Source organism: Dryobates pubescens, chromosome 11, assembly GCF_014839835.1.
Source record: "Dryobates pubescens isolate bDryPub1 chromosome 11, bDryPub1.pri, whole genome shotgun sequence".
In the NCBI taxonomy this organism is placed as follows: Eukaryota; Metazoa; Chordata; class Aves; order Piciformes; family Picidae; genus Dryobates; species Dryobates pubescens.
Window position 1 is genome coordinate 6,147,432 of NC_071622.1, and position 23,325 is coordinate 6,170,756.

The 23,325-nt window shown below is 45.3% G+C and overlaps 1 protein-coding gene across 1 annotated transcript; it reads right to left on the reverse strand.

Moving 5' to 3' along the window:
• Positions 1–6,725: 6,725 nt before the first annotated feature.
• Positions 6,726–22,993, reverse strand: CMPK1 (cytidine/uridine monophosphate kinase 1). The gene is made up of 6 exons (XM_054165594.1): positions 22,752–22,993; positions 13,887–14,033; positions 12,573–12,725; positions 9,227–9,303; positions 9,050–9,146; positions 6,726–8,565 (listed from the first exon to the last, which is right to left on the reverse strand). The coding sequence occupies exons 1-6, from the start codon at positions 22,824–22,826 to the stop codon at positions 8,524–8,526; spliced, it is 591 nt and encodes a 196-aa protein (XP_054021569.1). The 5' UTR covers positions 22,827–22,993; the 3' UTR covers positions 6,726–8,523.
• Between the last annotated feature and the right edge of the window lie 332 nt (positions 22,994–23,325).

Below are 23,325 nucleotides of genomic sequence, written 5' to 3' on the forward strand. Positions count from 1 at the left end.
TGGGGTTACTTAGCCTGGACAACAGGAGGCTCAGGAAAGACCTTATTGCTCTCTACAACTACCTGAAGGGTGATTGTAGCCAGATTGGGGTTGGTCTCTTCTCCCAGGCAGCCAGCAGCAGAACAAGAGGACACAGTCTCAAGCTGCACGAGGGGAGGTTTAGGCTGGATGTTAGGGAGAAATTCTTCCCAGAAAGAGAGATTGACCGTTGGGATGTGCTGCCCAGTGGGGTGGTGGAGTCACCATCACTGGAGTTGTTTAGGAAGAGACTGGATGGGGTGCTTGGTGCCATGGTTTAGTTGTTTAGATGGTGTTGGATGACAGGTTGGACTTGCTGATCTCAAAGGTCTTTTCCAACCTGGTCTATCCTATTCTAGCCTATTCTATTCTAGCCTATTCTATTCTAGCCTAGCCTATCCTATTCTATTCATTAAAGCAAAATTATTATTATTATTATTATTAACAACAACAATAGTAATAATAATAATCATCATTATCGTTAAAAATCAGGTCTTGCAATAGATGCTGTTCAGCCCAGGCATGGCACTTTGAAGCCGCCTCCTCCTCTCTGCGAGCCTCGCACCCCCCCTTGTGGCGGACTCAGGCAATTGCCGTGTGAACAAAACCCTCCCTGGTGCGCTTTGGCTTCCCAAAAGAGCGCAGCTAAACGCCCGGCAATGCTTTCAACTCAACGCACCGAACGGTGTCTTCTCCAGGTTGTGAATTCCTCCGACCCAGAGCTGTAAACAGTTTCTCCCTCCCTCTAGAAGTCAGCTGTGAGCATGTGTTTGCAAAGTAATTAAAGCGGAGGGTGTAGATGTGCGTGACACATTGGAACGGTTAAGCTACCCAATCTTCATGTTTGTTTAAAGGTTACTTTTGGATGAAGGCTGGTTAGAGAATAAAGAACAGATGCTGGAGGCATCCATTATGTATTTTTGTAATTAGCAGAAAATCTCAGTGCTTTTCTTAAAGAACATACATAATTTTGTGGGATGTTTATAGCTGGGGGCAAACTGCTCTTCGCTGGCAAGAGCGGCATCCAAGAGCCCAGGGAAGCTCCGCAAGAAGTCATACATGGCGAGCCAAAGGCAACGCTGCCTTCAGGAACAGCACTTCAAGCCCTGAGCTTGCTGTCACAAGGAAGCAGTCAAAGGCGCTTTCTTTCCACAGAAAATTTGAAATGAGAAAGAACATGGTAAAATGATCCCTTTCTCTGTGTTCCACAGACATTTGGATTACCCAGGGAAATGTGGTTGCTGATTATACTTTGATTTGAATAATGCATCCAGGATGTTTCGTGCAGTCGTTTTCTATGCCCAAGGACTTCCCCCCATGGTGTGGCTACCATCTCACCTCTGGAATAGAATAGAATTTAACCAGGTTAGGAAATGACCTTCAAGAAGATCATTGAGTTCAACCTATCACCCAACACCATCTCATCAACTAAACCATGGCACCAAGCACCCCATCCAGTCTCTTCCTAAACACCTCCAGTGATGGTGACTCCACCACCTCCCTGGGCAGCACATCCCAATGATGAATCACTCTTTCTATGAAGAACTTCTTCCTAACATCCAGCCTGAACCTCCCCTGGCACAGCTTGAGACTGTGTCCTCTTGTTCTGGTGGTTCCCTGGGAGAAGAGACCAACCCCCACCTGGCTACAACCTGCCTTCAGGTAGTTGTTGACAGCAATAAGGCCTCCCCTGAACCTTCTCTTCTCCAGGCTAAGCAACCCCAGCTCCCTCAGCCTCTCCTCATAGGGCTTGTGCTCCAAACCCCTCTCCAGCTTTGTTGCCCTTCTCTGGACACATTCCAGCAACTCAACATCTTTCCTAAACTGAGGGGCCCAGAACTGGACACAGGACTCAAGGTGTGGCCTAACCAGGGCTGAGTACAGGGTACTTCCTTCTCAGGGTAGGGAGATACTACCACACCTTAGGTTATCTCACCCATCCAGGATGCACAGCTTGGAAAGGAATATGGAAGTAAGGAAGCCACTCCAGCACCCAGAAAGCATCTGACAGAAGATTGTGTGTCCAAAGCATGAGGTGGGGCAGCAGGTTAACTTTGGGCTGCAGCTGAAGTAAAGGCACTGCTGATTTTCATCGTATTCAAATGAAACCACAGGAGGTATTCAGAAGAGGATAGAGGTATTTGGATTAGAACATAACATGGACCTCAGGATACTTGGTGACCACAGATGGAGAATTCAGCTGGTTCTGGTTTAAGATGACAACAGTAGTAACACCAACCAAAGCATTTTACAGTGAGAGCTCTATAGAGGTCAGTCAGGAAGGATGCATAGTACATCCTCCAAATATCTTGATAACAACCTGATGGTCCCTAAAGATCTCTATGATAGATTAAGCTTCACTCCTAAGACTTGATTTCAGCTGAGACTGTGTCCTAAAAGTCTTTTTTCACATCTCATGGCAGTAAATAAAAGCACCTTGCAGAGAATAAAAGTTGTTCAAGGTACCATTTCCTTGTGCCATCCACACATCATTAGACTTTGGCTGTCTCACAGCAATCTTTGCCATTTCTTACCACAAAGAAACTGCATTGTTCTAAAAAGCCCTCCAGAATTAAGGCAGATAATATCTTCTGGGATGGTGCCTTGTATTTTCCAAAGAGCTGTCTCACTGCAGCAGCTATTACAAGAAACTGAACCAAACCCTCCTATTTGTAAATTAGAAAGAAAAAGCACAACTCAGGCTGGTATTTGGGTTAAGAGTGAATGGTTCACACAATGCTTAAGAAGCTTTTCAGACAAAAGCAAGCCTTCTGCCAAACATTTGAGAGGGGAAATTTCTGCACTGCTGTCTGCACACAGTTATAAACCAGGATGACAAAACAGCCTGGCATTGCTGCCCACAGCGAAATAAAGCTGTGCATCTCGCTCATCACAAGCACAACTTAATTTGTCTTCACCCTGCCCAGTTTAGCTTCTGTAACTTGACTTTGAAGACAGTGTCTTGTCTCCACAGCCCCTGGAATTCAAGGCTGAGTCGATCAGGAGACAGGCAACTTCCAGGCAGAGTCCTTCTGCATGAATTTCTATACAGCATAATAATGAAACAGCCAAACTAAGTATGAGCATCAATGCCGTGCAGAACAGATATGTATCTAAAGCCGAAGCCTGACTGGTGAAGCAGAACTGACTGAGCTTCTTTTAAGCGTCTTTCCTCCCCTCCTCAATCATCTCACTTGCCTCCATTCAAGCATAACAGCTCATTGCTAGCTTAACATCCAGTGATTGAGGGTTTTTTCATGCAATTGCTGCTAAGCGCTGTGCTGAAGCAAGACAGACACATCTGATCTCAGATACAGGAGTAAAGAGCAGAGGCACTGCGCTGATATCTTCTGTAGGTAAAAAACAAACAGACAAACAAAAAGGGAGAGCGTGCTGTCAGTTCTGTGACAGATCATGCAGCAATGGTGTTGGCAGAAACAGGTTCTGATTGCTCCAAAGGAATTTGAACATTTTGGGGTTCTTTTGCAAGGACATAGAGAACAGTAAGAGGATCCCCTTCCCCATCCCAAAGAGCATCTGAAACTCAGAAATGTAAGGAAAAGGCATTAAAAGGTAAGGAAAAGACATCAGAAGGCAGAAAGCAAAGAGGATAGTGAATGCATCAGCTGAGCAGATTAGAAGACTCAATAAAGATGCCTATTGTCACCACCAGAAATACTCCACAGACTGCAGGCTGAAAATTACCATCTTAGACTAAGCAATCTGTGGAAAACAGCAGACAGCAGCAAGAATAAATTCGTTTATGCCTCTCTATCTCCACTGGAAGAATTTATAAATGTCTGCAGATCAAAAGAGCATGAGAACTGCTGCTGTATGAAACCAGAAGTCTTAATATTTCTGTTGCTGTCTCCTTTGTTACCTGATTAGCTGAATCCTCTTTGCATCACCTTGCAGTTTTCAGTATTAGCTGTTAGCGCCAGGATCTCACAGCCCCAGGTGCTGCACCATGTCTGGAAGAAGTAACCTGGCCGTGAGTTGGTCCCCACCAAAGCAGGTGGCCAGCTGAGAGGTTACTGATCACAGCTTTCAGAAAAATCTCTATCACAACAGGGACCAAACCAGTAATGAACTCCAAACTAAGCAGAAAAGTAATCCTCTAAGCTGCAACTTTTCCTAACTGCTGGCAGCTAGAAACTTCCAACTGGTAATGACAGCTGGCAGCTCCAGCTGAACTGAGGGCTTTTTTTCCCCCCCATTTAACTCTTCCATTCTCCCTAGCTCAACCTCAGCAGCAGCACACAGATGTTCCCACTGTTGCTGGGATTCAACGTTTTCCATGAGACCTTGAAACTCCCTCGTGAACCACCTCTTCTTTTTAAGGACAAATGCTGCTAGTGGGGAATGTCTCACACAGGGGCAATACTCAGCTGCATGCTTATGGTTTTCTCTGCCTGTTACTACTTCACCCAATCGGCACCTTTGGGGCAGAGATTTTCTGTGCCAGCCTCCCACTTTTGAGAGTGGGAAGCTTACTCTGGGGCAAACAAACAGTCAGTTAGTCCCCAAAGAGATGCTACAACCTCAGGGTGAGGCTTCAGGAAGTTTGGTCTACGTACTTTTCAGGGATATGGACGTGCTGGAACGTGTCCAGAGAAGGGCCACAAGGATGAGCAGAGGGCTGGAGCACCTCCCCTCTGAGGACAGACTGAAAGAGTTGGGGCTGTTCAGTCTGGAGAAGAGAAGGCTCCGAGGTGACCTAATTGTGGCCTTGCAGTATCTGAAGGGGGCTACAAGAAGGCTGGGGAGGGACTTCTCAGGATATCAGGTAGTGATAGGACTAGGGGGAATGGAATGAAGCTGGAGGTGGGGAGATTCAGGCTGGAGGTGAGGAGGAAGTTCTTTACTGTGAGAGTGGTGAAGCCCCGGAATGGGTTGTCCAGGCAGGTGGTTGAGGCCCCATCCCTGGAGGTGTTTAAGACCAGGCTGGATGAGGCTCTGGCCAGCCTGATCTAGTGTGGGGTGTCCCTGCCCATGGCAGGGGGGTTGGAACTAGATGATCCTTGTGGTCCCTTCCAACCCTGACTGATACTATGATACTTTTACCAGCAGGAAGATGCCTACCCCTGCATTTCCCCACCCCTTCCAGGCCAGCTCTGCAAACCTTTCCAGAGTGTGGTTTCAAGATCAGCATGTCGGTTACTCGAAACCAACACATGAATAAACAGCCCATTTAGTGAAAAAACTTTACACAAAACATGAAGACATCTTAAAATAAGCCTGGCAACTGCTCAGTTGCTTTTACAAAGGCTAGTATTCCGTGTCAATCTCCTAGAACGCAGCATGCAGGCGGGCGCTGCAAAGCGGCGGAATGGCAGTCAGGAAATCAGCTGGTGACTGAACAAGGAAGCATGAGAAATGAAAGCCAGAAAGCATCTCCATCAGCAGCTGCCCAATAGGTTTGTGTTTCCTGTGCCACTTAAAGTCACAGAATCATACAGAACCACAGAATCAACCAGGTTGGAAAAGACCTGAGAGATCATCAAGTCCAACCTATTACCTAACACCTCATAGACAACTAAACCATAGCTTCAAGGGCCACATCCAGTCCTGTTTGGAACACCTCCAGGGATGGGGACTCCACCAGCTCCCTGGGCAGCACATTTCAATGGCAAATTACTCTTTCTGGGAAGAACTTTCTCCTCACCTCAAGACTGAGCTTCCCCAGGCACAGCTTGAGACCGTGTCCTCTTGTTCTGTTGCTGGTTGCCTGGGAGAAGAGACCAAACCCCACCTGGCTACAATCTCCTTTCAGGAAGCTGTAGAGAGCCAGGAGGTCACCCCTGAGCCTCCTCTTCTCCAGGCTAAGCAACCCCAGCTCCCCTCAGCCTCTCCTCACAGGGCTTGTGCTCAAGACCTCTCCCCTGCCTCACTGCCCTTCTCTGGACACATCCGAGTATCAAAATGTCCTCCTTAAATTGAGGAGCCCAGAATTGGGCTCCCCTTTCCCTCATAGGTGTGCCAAAAGAATTTGCACAGCAGAGCTATACCAGGAGAATGATTTGATACACTTATATGGTCAAGAAAAGGCACCAGTTCCACAGGTGCTTGCCTGATTTTATCCTGTACCTAACAGGGTCTTCAGGATGTCAGTTTTGATGGCAAAAACGGCACTTTCCTACACATACCTGTGCATATACCACCATGCAAGGTATCTAACACAAACAAGCACACACTTCATGTAGGTAGATACAGATGAAAAGTACCCCTTGGGACAGATTACTGTAAGCCAAGCACTCATATTAAGCCACAGAACAAAATTTATTGCATCTCCTCAAACTCTTTGTACAGTTTTGCTGCTAAACAGAGACAACACATTGGCATATTGCCTTTAATCTTTATTTCAATCATAAACCTGACTTGAAAGAATTGGTAACACATTTAAATGGCATCTTCAATAAATAAAATGACAAAAAAAAAAGTCTATAGTCTTTGCACAGACACCATACAATCCACTCCAAGTTCAGTACTGCCAAAACAATCGGTTTTCACTGGAAAACTTGCTCCAAAGGTTTGTTTTTCCCTTTGTTTCAGCACTTGAGTACGCAGAAAAGTATATGCTGAGAGAAAACAGATACTCCATTCTGAACAGAACTTGTAAAAACCAGTAACTTTGAAACAAAAGATAATTGAATCTCTCTAATGAGGTTAAAGAATCCTGTTTGAAGTCTTTTGGCCAACCACCCCCCTCCCAGCCCCGATTCTAACCTTCATATCAACACATGCAGTTTTACTGGAGCCTATCCTATGTCAGCATACTTAGGCAGTTAGAATTCAATTCCATGATTTGTGTTTTATTTCTTTTGAAAGGAAATTCATACAGTGAAAGCATTAGCCTCCCAAACTCACAGAAGCAGCCATGGTCCATATGGTCTGCAGTAGTAAACTGCAATTTGTGCTGAGTCTGTTGTTTGAACAACTACTACACTGGAGAAAGACCCTCAGCAAGATGAGAATTCAGGCAAACACAAATCTGCCTGCACAGATCAGATTGCAGGATGAGGACCAACATGTTTGATTCTAATTAGAAGCTGGGCTTCATCTAAAGCTTTTCCAAAATAAAGTCATCAGTCGAGAAAAGCTGAACCCCAAGGGCTTCAAACTGCAATTCCTTGTAATTTGCAACATCCATGTGTGTATCACAAATCAGTTACAGTGTTGGCTAGTGCAGGAAGAGCCACTCTATTACTGAAATTAGTCAAAACACTCATCTTCAAGCCTCCTGGGACCGTCCTCAGTGAAAGCTTAGGGCATGCAAAGAATGCACAGTTGGGCCCCCACAGACCCAGCACAGCGTACAGGGGAGAGAAAAAGGTTACTTTAAACAAAAAGGCAGAATTACACCACATCTGTGCAAACATTTAAACCAGTTTGTTTCAGACAGTTATCTGCTCATTCCAGCTCTTGCTGCTGACTGTACTTGGCTACATTAGGAAACAGGACCCAATTGGTTTAAAGGAATTGAACTTTTTTTTTTCCCCCACCCCCCCTTGCAGGAATCTTTCTCCTCAACTGAACACATCACAACAAAAGTGCAAGAATTTACAATCTTTTCAATCAGACAGCTATTAAAAATCATACACTCTCAGGGAAACAAATTCACTACTTTAACCATAAAAAGCATTCCCCCAGGTAACAAACCTGAAAGCACTCAGTTAACACAGTATCTCAATAATAATAATACAGAAAATCCCTTCCACTTCTTACAGAAGACAGAACTGGTGTAAGATTTTCCTCATTGTGCACCATTTAAGAGTCCTGCCACCTTCTGAAGGCCATGCTGCAATTGAGAATATAACTACCATTTAAAATCAATGAGTATGCAAATACTGACCTGACTTTGAAATTACATTCTTAACCTTTTGCAAATGAAGACAAGGTAAAACCCAGGGGGCCACGTTATCCAGGGTCCTCAAGAACTTGCAAGACAGTTTAACATCCAGAGTCACAAGAAAGCACCACTTTCCATAAAGTACTTTGTGTGTCTATTGCTGAACAGCAGCTTAAATAGATCTCTGAGAACTACTAAAATAGATTCTCCTGCTAAGTGTAGCTTGACTCACAGAATTCAGGTTTGGGAAGAGCTGGGAACTTTGTGACAAACTTACACCCTGAAAAAAAGATTTCTGCTGAACTTGGTCCAAGCATCTGAAAAATCAAGTATGGCAAGAAGAGAAAGAAGGGATGCCCACAACAGGCACAGAACAGTCTCTTCGGAGAGATGTTTTAACTGTGTTTTTGCCACGTGAGTGAACCTGTACTAACAAAGAACCCTGAAGTTTATATACTCTAGCCACAAGAAATGATCTCCTATTTAAAAACCAGATCTGTTTGCTATTGACTGCTTTCCCAATCATCATTAGATATGTGGAAAAAAACCAAACCAATTTAAAAAGATCTTTTAAAACAATTACAAAGAGTGGACTGCAGCAGCAGCTATTCAAGCAAGATTCAAGCACAAGTTGAAACCACTTTCGAGCTGGGGAATTAGCCTTCTTTGTCAAAAATTTGCACAACTTTTTCAAAGACCTAAAAAGAGAAAGAAGAATATTAGAGTCTGTGAAGTGTGAGCCAAACAGTTGCTTCAAGTTAGATCAACACACACAAGAACTGACAGCTTCTTGAAAAAAGAAATGGTTTTGCTTCGAACATTCACAGTAACCCTTTAACTGAGAAACTGGCATCAGCTCTGGGAAACTCAAGACAGAAGAGCAGTAGTACTTCAGAAAGGCAAAAGCTCATGGAAGTGGAAAAAGACAAGACACTGCTCCACACAGAAACACTGAAAGGGTGTTTGGTGCTGCTCATGTTCAAGCAGAACTAATCGACTTCTTGAAGCCACTGACATCCTAATCAGTTCTTCAAGAGTCAGAGAGTTTTCCACAACCTCCCTCAGTAATATACATCAGTGCTTAATCAGAACACTAACCACACATACACACATCCCAGAAGAATGCCAGAAATCTGTGCTCTGCCACTATCACCCTGATGGCTTTTTGGCTTGCATACTTACTTCATCAACAGATTTAGAGGCATCCACTTTTCTGACTTTTCCCATTCGCTCATACAATTCTATTATAGGCTTAGTAGACTGCAGATACGTGTGGATTCTAGGAGAAAGCACAGGGGAACCAGTCATTACACAGCAAAACAGAAACAGAAGGGAACTCAGGAGTTTTGAAGGCAGTACCTCTTTTCCAGACTCTCACGATTATCATCACTCCTACCGCTGCTCTTGCCTCTCTCGAGACAGCGGCCAACACAAATCTACAAAACACATCAAAAGGATGATCACAACCAGGAACACAAGATTCTGCCTTGAAGGCAGGAACACAACAAAAGTCCTGAAAATCTAAGCAGGCCTGAGACACAAGATACTGAACACAGAATTAACCATGTTGGAAAGGACCTTCGAGATCGAGTCCAACCAATCACCCAGCACCTTCTCATCCAGTCTCTTTTTAAACGCCTCCAGTGATGGTGATTCCACCACCTCCCTGGGCAGCACATTCCAATAGCCAATCACTCTTTCTGTGAAGAATTTCTTTCTAACATCCAGCCTAAACCTCCCCTGGTGCAGCTTGAGACTGTGTCCTCTTGTTCTGCTGCTGGTTGCCTGGGAGAAGAGACCAACCCCCACCTGGCTACAACCTCCCTTCAGGTTGTTGTAGAGAGCAAGAAGGTCTCCCCTGAGCTTCCTCTTCTCCAGGCTAAGCAACCTCAGCTCTCTCAGCCTCTCCTCATAGGGTTGTGCTCCAAACCCCTCCCCAGCTTTGTTGCCCTTCTCTGGACACCTTCCAGCAACTCAACATCTTTCCTAAACTGAGTGGCCCAGAACTGGACACAGGACTCAAGGTGTGGCCTAACCAGTACTGAGTACAGGGGCACAATGACTTCCCGACCCTGCTGGCCACACTGTTCCTGATGCAGGCCAGGATGCCATTGGCCTTCTTTGCCTCCTGGGCACACTGCTGGCTCATGTTCAGCCTACTATCAACCAGTACCCCCAGGTCCCTTTCTGCCTGGCTGCTCTCCAGCCACTCTGTCCCTAGCCTGTAGCTCTGCATGGGGTTGTTGTGGCCAATGTGCAGAACCTGGCACTTGGATGTGTGCAATCTCATGCCCTTGGACTCTGCCCATCTGTCCAGCCTGGCAAGGTCCCTCTGCAGAGCTCTCCTACCCTCTAACAGATCAACTCCTGCCCCCAGCTTTGTGTCACCTGCAAATTTACTGATGATGGACTTAATGCCCTCATCCAGAACATCAATAAAGATAATGAACAGGATGGGGCCCAGCACTGATCCCTGGGGGACACCACTAGTGACTGGTTGCCAACTGGTGGATGTAACCAGAATTCACATGGAAAGTAAGACACTTCCTGAGAGAAAGGATGAGAGCTTTACACATCATCAGTTTATTAAAATGGGTTTAGGGTTGAAGTAAAAGCAACATCAAGCCCTACAGCATGGCTGGGTCTCCAACTTGAAATGTTTGAGGAAGAAAATATCTGATATTGAAGGATGTATTCAGATTTTCTGAAAAGCAGCATGTCAAATTAGACACCTAATACATGCCTGCACTGCAAGGGAGACACTGTACAATCTCCCTGGAAATTTGTAAAGCTACATGCCAAGTTAGTGTAAATGAAAATTTTCCTTACTTGACATTGTTATAATGAAGACTTCAAAGGCCTGCCAGTATCTGAAGGGGGCCTACAAGAAGGCTGGGGAGGGACTTCTCAGGATATCAGGTAGTGATAGGACTAGGGGGAATGGAATGAAGCTGGAGGTGGGGAAATTCAGGCTAGATGTGAGGAGGAAGTTCTTCACCACAAGAGTGGTGAAGCCCTGGAATGAGTTGTCCAGGCAGGTGGTTGGGGTGCTGTCCCTGGACGTGTTTAAGACCAGGCTGGATGAGGCTCTGGCCAGCCTGATCTAGTGTGGGGTGTCCCTGCCCATGGCAGGGGGGTTGGAACTAGATGATCCTTGTGGTCCCTTCCAACCCTGACTGATACTATGGTACTGATACTATGAAAATAAACAGATCAAAATCTAAGGAGGAATTAAAGACCCAGCCACAGTAAGCTGCCCAATGAACTAAGCTTTGAAACAAAGTAAGGAACACACTGACACATGTACACTTCATGAACACATTTGCCCTGCCCATGCAGCAGGACAATGATTGAAAGTCATAGGGCAAGAAGCCACACAAGATCATGAAGGCACTGTTGCCTGGTTTTAGACCTTGTGGGGGGAAAAGAGTAAAACAAAGTCCCCAAAATTAACATCTCACAAGGTGGAATATGAGATTAAAAATGCTATTTAAGTTTTAAAATAGAAAACATAACCTCTCCCTTGTTCTTTCAGATTTAAATGTAATTGCACTTAAGTGAAGAAAAAAAAAAGGTAAAAAACAGAAGCCAGTCTCAGGGAATTGGGAACCAGAGCAGAAGGAAAAAACTTAGCTTAAGGTACTGGGATTCTGGTCTCAGTTTTTCTGCCTCAAGGGCATTGCCATATTAAAAAGACAGCATATCATGGCACTCATTAAATGAATACAATGTATCACTGTCAAAATGCCCTTGTAATCTAATGATTAGCCCAATAAAACGTGGATTGCTGGCTATCCTGCAGCACAGCTCTTAACTAGAAAAATACAGACTGCTGCTGGCAGCACTTTAAAATTAAAGCAGACATTGCTATCAAGTTCATTTTGGATTAAACAACGCCAAGAACAAATAGAGCAATGTTTTCTGAACGTTGACCAAACCATTTCATACAATGTGTTTCAAGCTTTCATCAGTTTTCCTTAGGACTCCAACTGCTTTCAGTATTTCTTAAATCACAGAATTCTTGGGGTTGGAAGGGACCTCAAGGAGCATCCAGTTCCAACCTCCCTGCCATGGGCAGGGACCTCTCACACTAGATCAAGTTGCTCAGAGCCACAGCTAGTCTGGCCTTAAAAGCCTGCAGGGAGGAGGCTTCCACCACCTCCCTGGGCAACCTGTTCCAGTGTCTCACCACCCTCATGAGGGAGAACTTGTTCCTAACATCCCATCTAAATCTATCCATTTCTAGTTTTTTTTTTCTATTCCCCCTACTCCTATCATTACCTGACACCCTAAAAAGTCCCTCCCCAGCTTTCCTGTAGGCCCCCTTCAGATCTTGGAAGGCCACAATGAGGTCTCCTCAGAGCCTTCTCTTCTCCAGACTGAACAGCCCCACCTCCCTCAGTCTGTCCTCACAGGAGAGGTGCTCCAGCCCTCTGCTCATCCTCATGGCCCTTTCTCTGGACACATTCCAGCTTTATTTGCATGTGGCTATCCCAAAGGCCCATTTCAAAACCACGCAGCTCTTCATCTGCAAAAAATCAAGCTGCCAAAAAAAATTCCTTGAGAAGCACAGACCAAGTTTTTCTTCTACCCTTACATCTATTCTATTCTATCAGTCCATTTGCTGCATGACAGTCTTTTGTTCTGGAATGATTCTCATATTATAGCAAAAAAAAGGAAGTTACAGAAAGATAAACTGCATTACCTCGTTGTCACAATCGAAAAAGAGAACAAAAGAAACATCTGCCTTTCCATCCATAGTCTTCTTCCAGCCTTGAAGATTATCTTCATTCCTGGGAAACCCATCAATCAAGAACTTGTTCTTCTGGGAATTGGCAGCCATTGTTTGATCCATAGCCTGATAAGAGAGAATTCAATTCACCATCTCCTGCACATACAAGCATTTATCTACTTATTAAATTACCCGCACCCCCCCCCCCCCAAATGCTGACATGGTAAAATTGAGAAGCATTCATTTTAGGATTATTACCCATTCACAGTTTTGTTTCACCTTCAATACACACTCATTACTTCACTGATGCACCAAAACAGCCTTCTTCCAAACTGAATTCACTGTTTCATAGAGCTCAAAATATCTTAAGACCCAACTCCAGGTTTAAAGTTAATTAATTGAAAGTTGTTATACAAGAAAGGTGCCAAAATATCCCTAACCTAGACTTAATTCCAATGGAAGAACTCCACTAGAATGCAATGCCATGAGCAACAGAAGCCTTTTCTGTCCTAAAAGAGATGCTCTGATTCTTCTCCTGGAGATATATTAAAGGCCAGAGTTTTCCCTTTCACATTAGCTGGTGCCCTTCTCTTTCTCCAGGCTACTTTAATAAAGCTTGCTGAAACTTAGCACCCTTAATGCCTCCCACCCTCCACTCCACTCAAACTCAGCTGACCAACAGGTCTGTGGCAGTTTTAGGCAATGCCTTTCTAATTTTCTTACAGATTTGGACCAGATAAGTAGACAAATAGAAACAAACGAGGAGGTGGTGGAGTCACCATCAGTCACCATCACTGGAGGTGTTCAGGAGGAGACTTGACAGGGTGCTTGATTGCATGGTGTAGTTGGTTGGGTGGTGTTGGGTGATAGGTTGGACACAATGATCTTGAAGGTCTCTTCCAACGTGGTCTATTCTATTCTAAACCACACTTGGGTGTAAAAAAGGAAAACTAAAGATCATTGTAAACGATTTCATTGTTTAGAACCACCACAAGGTCTAAAAGCCAGGTAATGGAAGTGAGAAAGAGTTTTACTGACTTCCCTAGAGCCACTGAGAAAATAAAAAGTAAAACCAATCCATTCCCACAAATCCTCAGGTATTAGAGGTCATCACCTGCCAGAAAGAAACATGAGTAATTGCTGAGAGAAGCTCTCTATGCAACGTGCACCTAAGCGTCTGCCGTTTCACACCACTCACACCAGAGGGAAGGCAATTCTTCCAGGATACAGCCGCCCTGTTGCTTAGCCCTCAAGAGTGAACCAGCAAAGAAATTGCCCTTTCCTTACCCTCTTCAGCAAGCTGATTGTTATTTCAACTGGCACAATCTCCCCCTCCTTAATGTAGTTCTCGATGAGTTCTCCATACTGTGAGCCTGGCCTTTTCCGTTCGTCGCGCAGGAGGTCCCCGGCGGAAAGGTGCGTGTAGCCGTACTTCTGAAAGGGGCACAACAAGCAGCAGAGACTCCCTTGAATCAGGATAGGTGCAAAGGTAATGGCAGCCAAGAGTGCCAACCCCAGGGATCTTTGCATTGCAACAGAAAAACACAGGGAATAGAATCTTCCTAGTGATGGATCTGTTCCATTAGCGCGCAGTGACAATGCGGCGCACGCTGCACACACGGAAAGACAAACAGAGAGATTCTTGGGTGAAGCATTCAGCAAGTCCAAGTGCTGGCTGCTGCACTTCAGCCACAACAACCCCATGCAGTGCTGCAGGCTGGGGACACAGTGGCTGAAGAGCAGCCTGGCAGAAAGGGACCTGGGAGTACTGATTGACAGCTGGCTGAACATGAGCCAGCAGTGTGCCCAGGCAGCCAAGAAGGCAAATGGCATCCTGGTGTGTATCAGAAATAGTGTGGCCAGCAGGAGCAGGGAAGTCATTGTGCCCTGTGCTCAGCACTGCTCAGGCCACACCTTGAGTCCTGTGTCCAGTTCTGGAGCCCTCAGTTTAGGAAAGATGTGGAGTTGCTGGAATGTGTCCAGAGAAGGGCAACAAAGCTGGGGAGGGGTTTGGAGCACAGCCCTGTGAGGAGAGGCTGAGAAAGCTGGGATTGCTTAGCCTGGAGAAGAAGAGGCTCAGGGGAGACCTTCTTGCTGTCTACAACTACCTGAATGGAGGCTGTAGCCAGGTGGGGGTTGGTCTCTTCTCCCAGGCAACCATCACCAGAACAAGAGGACACAGTCTCAAACTGTACCAAGGGAGGTTTAGGCTGGATGTTAGGAAGAAATTCTTCACAGAGAGATTGGCCATTGGAATGGGCTGCCTGGGGAGGTGGTGGAGTCACCATCACTGGAAGTGTTTAAGAGACTGGATGGGGCACTTGGTGCTATGGTTTAGTTGATTAGACGGTGTTGGGTGATAGGTTGGACTCAATGATCTCAAAGGTCTTTTCCAACTTGGTTAATTCTATTGTATTCTATTCTACTCTACGCCCTTATGTTCCCATTGTGGTTCTGACACCAGCCTTCTCCTCTACCTTGGTCACCACACTTCCAACTCTACATCCAATACTGCAGTTACACAAACAGTCCTACAAATTGACCCAGCCCTGCATATCTGCTCCTGCTACCTCCTTCCCTGGGAAGAACGTGACAAACTGGGATGGCAGCCCTTGGAGGAAGCTAGTGCCTCCTCCTAACAAGGATATGGCAGATGAAGGCAAACAGCTAGACTGGTGCCACCTTATGTCACACCATGTTCAGTAAACAGGAAGAGAGCAGAGATCAAGCCCAAATCTAGCAATTTGATATCAGTATGTAAGAAAACAGCAAACACCATTACACTTATTTCACCCCCAACTACACCCTAAAACCAGTTGCTAACACAGAATTATTATAATGGTATTTACCATCATAAACACACTCAGTGCAAGCATACAAATGCACTCTTAGCAAAGATAAACAGTGTTACAAAGGAAATTTCAGAGCAGAAAACAATCATTTCCTCAGGCCATTTAACACCATGATAAAACTAACCAAGTGTACTATGCTCCCTGATCAAATAATAGATCACAACAACAGGCAATAAAGATATTGCCCTGGTGATTACCTAAGCCAGCTGTATGCCCATAGCAGAGTACACCTATCCATACTCATCCTTAAGTTGCCATGAACATGTAGCAGCAAAAAAACTTCAGGGTTATCAGCTTGGTTGCAGCAACATCCAAAGCAAATTTCAGGAAAAGGTGCCTGAGCAGCACAGTAACATGACTACACACTTCCTAAGGCTGGGAACTTGGGATTTAAAAACCTTGGCTACTGGACTAAGCACAACAGAAACATTACACAACCCACTAAGTGACTTTAAAAACATTTCAGCCGCTTCCCAACTGCATCCACAAAAGCGTGGAAAGTTAGTTTTGCCATAGTCATAATTTAAGGAGGGATATAATTACCTAAATCTCCACAACTCTATACACAGCTGGCAAAAAAAAAAAACCCCAACAAACAACAAAAAGGAAGCAAGATTTTGCTCCAAATAACTGTGAAGAAAAAGCTTCACGGACATCCTCTGCAAGCTCACTGTGCTCCTGCTTTAATGTGCCTTGCATTTGGATATGCCTATTTAATTGCAAATCTAAACATTAGCTATGAAGTACAGAAGCCATAAACCAGAATAAATCTCTCCTTATAAGCAAGAAACTTTGCTCTGCTCTACCCTAAATTAATGTGGTGGTTCTTGCTAAAGTTAAAGAACAATATTATTTTTAACATCAGGTTCCTACAAAGGAGCAAACAGGAGGAAAATATAATCCTTCAGGGTTTAGAGGATTACCAAACCATTTAATTTTCCTTGGCATTTCCCTTCTCATGCATGAAAACAAAATCCAGTCAGGCAAGTTTTGGAATTCTCTGCCTTTTGCAACAGCAAACTAAAATAGTTTTTAACAGCTGAACAGGGAAGTAAAAGAAGTGGTTTCAAAGTGCTGCTGTATAAATAGACTTGTTTTAGATAATAGCAAACTGTATTCTAGAGTAACCTTCAGAATGGATTAGGCAGGCAATAAGAAAAACAAACCTCTCCTTCAGGGGCAAAACATCTATTTGTTAACTGTACTGAGTTGAGAGCCAAAGAAAACACATCAGTTTAAACAAAGCAAACAAGCACAGAGAAAGGCTTGGCTGCTGCTCCATACACAGAAGGCTTCAGAGATGCGGTGCTCACGCTACCCTTGCCAGCTTCAATCAAAGCATACAGGACACAAAGTTTTCTTCCATCTCAGGTGAGACAAACCCTCAGCAAGTGACCTGAACTGCAGCAAACTGTCCCCTCCCCAAGAGTTCATAAAGGAGACTCTGACGTAACTGCACAAAAAAAAATGGGGCAAAATACTCTCACATCTTGCCAAGGTTTGCGCTGTGCCAGCATGACTTGCCAGCAGTGCCAAGTACATCTTGATGCAATCCCCAGAACATGACTTGTGGCAACTGCTGCCTAATTCTTCTTCAAAATCAGAAAGGGAGCAGTGCTGTGGCTGCCAAACAATGAAAAAGCAGTTTCTCCAGTTTTGAAGGGTGCATGAATGATAGATTCATAATGTCAGGCTGGAAGGAAGACTTGAAATAGAAACTAGGTTACTTTCCTTCCCCCTCCCCCCCAATACTGGGATACAAAGCACTTAAAATCTGGACAGAGATTCAGATTATACAGAAGAAATAAGGAAAGTATAAAAATCAACTCTTCTAAAACTTATTTCATAGATAATATTTTCTGCTATGCTGGTGGACTGGTGTGCTCTTCTCCAAGTAGAATACAAGATTAAATCAGTAAGTTGCTATTACCCAAGTTCCCCTTATTTTAAAACCTGTATTTATATTTGGAGAACCAGAATCCAAATCTCTTACAGAAACTAACAGAATGAACAAGATTCAAGAGTCAGCTGTCTTCAGCACCAAAAAAATTAAAAACAAACAGTGATGTGGAAAGGAAATCTCAGATTCCCATCAATCCCATCTTACAGGTGTTACTCAGTCCTTAGCAGTACTGTAGAGAGCAGAACAAAACTTTGCTGGCCTGTTTGTCTCACACTGGCCTGGTACATCAGTCCTCACTCAGCAGGGCAAACAAGGACATGCAAGCCGTGTGCTTCACATCTCCAAATTACAATCCAATGCTCCCCGGGATGCCCTTCTCTCCCCTGTCCTTCTAGCTTGCTTCAGTCAGCTGGGATTTGCAACTTCCACTCTGCAGACAGAACAGGCTTTGTTTCAGTAAATACACCAAACAGATGAAAACAAGTGAAAATACATGACTCATATCTGTGTCACACTTGAGTAAGGTGGTGCCCGCCCCAGCAATCCTCTCAAGGCAGTAACAACAGATCAGTGGCGTGCAGCTGCTGCTGCTGGGACTCCTCACACTGCCAGCTTCAAGGGGCACAAGGTTTACTTCTGATTCAGCCCTGTGAGGGCCAGCCACACATCTCTTCACTAAACACACAGCTTGAGACTTCCTTAAGTGAGCAGAAGCCAAGAAAAAAGTAAGAGAAACAAATTACTACTTTGACCTTGACTCCTATCTTGGCCAATCATTGTCACCCTGAAAATGAAAGTCAGAGGGCTTAAGATCTAAACAAATAAAATATAAACTTTTATTGCCCTAGTTCTGACCTGTCACACCTTGTGCAACCTTTGAGACTAAACTTTGTACATACACCCATTTAAGAACTAGTTAAAATAAAAATAGAACTATGCACAGCCTGCAGCCTTTGGAGTTCTATTTAAACCTACCGAGCTTGTAGCAAGTTTGGTCTGTCCTATAGCAATTAGCACATGGAATGAGTATTTTGGGGTCAAAACCTTCTGACTGCTTATCCCAATTAAAAAATAAACCCCCCACATTTTCTTAGTTTGAAATATTCTCTTGCCTCTGGGGGAGGAAAAAAACCAAACAAACAAAAGCCCACATTACACAAAGGAGATCCCACTAACAGTGCCCTCAGAGAAAGGAGGGCAAATAGAGTGTCCCATTGCTTCAGGAACACTGAGCTCAGTAGGTATGGGCAAGTCAAAAATTCAGTGCCCAGTGTTCTGCAAAATGGAAGAGAGAAATCTTCAGGGAATAGAATGAAATGATCACTCCCTGTGTTTTAAAAACTCCCCCAGTTCAGGAGCATCAACTTATATTTGAAAACAACAACAGCTCTGAGAAACTTAAGGCTAAGTAGAATGCCAACACTTGGCATTTGTGAAAGGGATCTCACAAGCTGGGTTTAAAGCAAACCATTTTTAAAATGCTTTTATTTGAAGGAAGTTAACACAGTCTCTCAGTGGACTTCCAGAAGGCAATTAGCAAAAGACAACAAAACTGGAAATTCATTGCTACTTTCAGAGAAGTGCTTCTCATAGAGGAAGTTCTCCTTCACACTTTGCTTTGTCATATATCCCAAAGCAACTTAACAGCTTCTTCCAACTCAATATTAACTTACACTCCTAGAAATGGAGAAGGGTCAGCATCCCACCTTGTGGAATTTTAGATTTAACCACAAACATACTGGACAGGGCTGTGGTGGAGGTGAATGATACTTAAGGTACACCGAGAGGGATGTCCTGCATACCTCCAATCCCCACAAAATCACGTTGCCAAAACAACAACCAAAATACAACTCAGCTCTTGCTTGCAACACAGAGAAATTATTTAGTAGTTATTTTTCCCCACCAACCAAAAAGCTTTGCATTTCAGGCAAAGGTTGTAAAGATTTAAGTACATGAAAGCAAGTTTTGTGCAGACCTGAAGTACTTTTGTCCTTGACTTTATCACAACAGTTTTATAAGCCAAGTTCAAAAGTCAGGGATAAAACACATTGGTTCTGCACTACACACAATCTCACAGTCACAGAAGATACAAATACCACAAAAGCATGGAAGTTATTGCAAGAACCTGCTTCCAAATAACATCATTCAGCTACCTTCTCAAATACTCTGCCTCACATGACAGCTGTGCAACAGTCCCTGTGATGGCAAGCTCCTCCTAACAGAGCTGTGGAAGGTTTCAGGAGTAAATCTGCAAAGCTGGAAGGGAGAGGATAAGAACTTAAGAGGGAATTCTGCTTCATCCTTTCCTAAATAGGAGGAACTGGTCCAGAGCAGCAGATCTGCTGCATTTGCATTTCAGTGACAGCTCTGAGAGTTTGTGGAACGTACATGAGTCTTCTCTCCACATCAGAGAAGCGCAACTCGGTTCAGTCTCCTTCGACCTTATCTGTAGAGATAAAGTAACCTAATCGCTTACCTGTGCCCTTTCCTACACTGTGTCAATACCCATTTCCACTTGCTATTGCACCTTCTTCCCTCGAATCATTTCTCCATTTTGGTCCAAAATTTGGCATGAATACTTGCCTTCTGCAGAATGAGGGACTCCAGCACACACATATTGAGCAGCTATGATTTAGACTAGTATCTAACAGACACGTATTTCACCTACAAGACGCGATAGCCATTTCCCTCTCCTGGGAATGTAAAGCATCATCAGCAAAATGATGGCAATGCTTCTTTGATAAATCATTCCCAGGTAGCATGTAATATCCCCTTTACTCAACAGAACACAGCTACCCTTGGGTTTTTTAATAAAAACCCTTTAATGGTAAGATCTCGCCTCAACAATGTGAGACGACTTCCACATGTGATGTGCTCTGTCCCAAATCTCTGGCACAAATAGCAACTGAGAAATATTTATAGCTCACACTGACTCTCCGTGCAGCACAATCTGCAGATTTATAGCCAGATACTGGGTCAGATTTGTTCCAAATGTTAACTAATATTCTTCAGTCTATTCACGACATGGATGAAGGCAATTTATTATCACTCAGCACAGCACCTTTTCCCTGTGGCAAGCTGCCAACAAGGTTTAAAATCCAAACAACCTTCAACCTGAAGGCAGCATTGACTGTGGAGAGGCTACTCAATTGCCCACACCAGGGCTCGCTGTGCGGCTGCCAAGGGCCAGGCCAAGGATGACTGCTTCAAAAAGGTGCAGCTCTCCAGAACCTCTGCTGCTTTTAATCCAAAATTCTCTGTCCATGTATCCTTTTCTAAAGTGTTCCAGCAGTTTTCTCCTTTCAGCCACCTCAAAACCTCATAGTTTAGGCAGCAGCTCTTACAGAGGTGTGCAAGCAAGCATGAAGGCTGTCCACTGCAGCCAGTGGGTCTGAGTGCTTTCTACTGTCAACCCATTGACTTCAATCAACTTCCTTCCATGCAGTGAACAGGATTAGCAGAATTAAAAGTAAATTTACCTTTATTAGTGTCTGGACTTCCCTTTTCAGGCTTTAAAAGTAAGTACCATACAAGCAAAGTTAACTTTCTTCTTCAAATTTTAAGATGCAATTTGAAGAGCAATGACTCATTTCGACTCCTCCTAACAAAGTGGTCTTTGGCCAGTTTTATTAGCCTATCATGCCAAAGTTCTACAAACCAGCCAGAAGCCACACAAAGTACTTCAGCCCTGAGGCTACGTTGTTTGGTGAAAGCCATTATTGACAACCTACAAAATTCCCATATAATTTAAGCTCATTTGTTTGCTATGTGCCAGAGGCAGAGCTTGACCTCACCAAAAAGCCTTTATGAGCACTATGAACCTTTCATTCCACTAGTCAATTTAATGAATAAAGTGGTTTGAATGAGAGTCTATAATTTGAGGTTAAATTCCTTTAGAACTAAACTCATAATGGCATATTTCAGTCTGGACCAAATTTGTGTAACTTAGTTACACAGACTGAGATATAATGGCATCATCCAACAGCACTGCCAGGGCATTACCAGAACAGATGACACACCAAGCATGCCTGTGCCAGAAGCTGTGGGTTTATTTCCACCAGCAGTTTCAGAAAGATGGGTATTGCCATAGTTCTTAATAATTTCTTTCCCTGTGGGTATGAATAAACTTTAACCCTACAAGAGTCTCATTAAGAAAAATAAAGAGAACTTCTCACAGGGAAGGGAAAACTGTTTCAAATCTATTGTACACACACTTGGAAGAACTGAGCCTTAACTACTTCTGTATAATTACCCACTTGAATACAGTGCAATTATGCCTGGGGGGTTTTGGTTCTTTAAAGGATAGTGCTACACCACCCAGCATTCACTATGCTTTCCTAGATAGCTGCTCTATCTTAAAGGGCTGCAAAACTGTATTTGGGAAACTGAAAATATGAACAACATAACAGTCTTCTCAACCTGTAGTATGGGTTCTAGGGTTTTTGAAAAGAAAGAACGAGATTAAGCACCTTTGGGGTCAGGACACCCTCTATCATAGAAAATAAAAAAGTAGTTCTATTTTTAACATCTTACTTTCACAACTTACAGAAACGGCACTAGGTGAGAAAGCCAACACCCCGCAATGTCTACCGGCTCTTGCATTTACAGGGCCGGCTTCAGAAGACACGTAGATTGATCCCATACATTTGAAGTCAATGGATTTCGAACCACTGCAAACCACACCACCTCTGCTCCCAGCAGGGGCACAGACTGGAGCCCTGCAGTCACCTACGCGGCCACGCAGACGTGTACAGGGCCACGCAGACATGTACCGAGCCACCCACATGGGCTGGGCTACAAGACTGGTCTGACCACCGCCCAGGCTGCCAGGCTCCAGGGCCGCGGGGGCTCGTCCCCCTCCCACGAGCAGCGGACACCGGTGCCCCTACCCAAACTGCTGCCGTTAAGGCCACGATGAGGCAGCCTTCAAATCCCGAACGGGTGAGGTGTCCCACTGCCCAGAGCGGATGCCAAGCACAGGCCGACCCACCAACGAAGTGGGATCGCGGGGAAGGGGACTGAAGAAACAAAAGGCAGGAGAAGGAAAAGGGCCGGCCCCTGGCTGGGCCGCCTGAGGTGGGGCTAGAAGGGTAGCGGAGAGGCTGAGGCAAAGGCTGCCCTCGTCGTTTCACCGGCTAACGGGGAAATACGAAGCAGTTACTTTCTGTTTTATCGCCAAGAGCCGGACCGACACCAAAAAAGGGCCCAGACCTAAAAAGAAACACGGGGCCCGGCAAAGGGGACACGGCACTCCGCCAGGAGAGGCGCGGACCTCGCCGGTAGGGCCTCAGCGTGCCCTACGGCTGTGCCCGCAAAGCCGCCCGTAGTCACAGCCTTGCGGCACACCGGGTCACGCCCCCATATCCCCCTCTCCGGTGGCGGGTTTGCTGCCCTCACCTCCACAATGCGAGCGCACTGCGTCCCCTTGCCCGCCCCGGGCCCGCCGAGGACGAAGACAACAACGGGCTTCATGAGGAGAAGGAGGCGGCGGCGAAGCAGCAGCAGGACAGCGGTGTCGGGGCGGCGGCCAGGGGGCGGCCGTAGAGCAGGCGGGGAGCAGCAGGCACTGAAGCCAGGACTGGGGATGTGGCTGAAGCAGAAGCGCCGCCGCGCACCCGCTGCTGGGCTGTCCCTGCTGAGGGAAAGTGCTTCCGGGTCCGCGGAGGCGCGCGCCGACCGGGTGGGGCGGGGCGGGCAGGGCACGTGCGCGCAGGGCCGGCAGCTGTGGCTCTGCCATCCGGTGCGGACCGCGCAGAGCTGCTGTGCGGCGTAACGCAAGGCGCTTTCCTCACGGCCCAGTGTATAACGTTTAATGCACCGTCTTTCCGGTGAACTTGCTCCCAGAGCAGCGCCGGGACTGAGGCGGTGCAGCCGGGCCGTATCGCAGCCACAGGGTCTGCCCCGTGAGGGCCTTGCCACACCTCTTAGCCAGTCAGGGAGCCCCGGCAGCGGGCACAGACGTGTGCCCTGG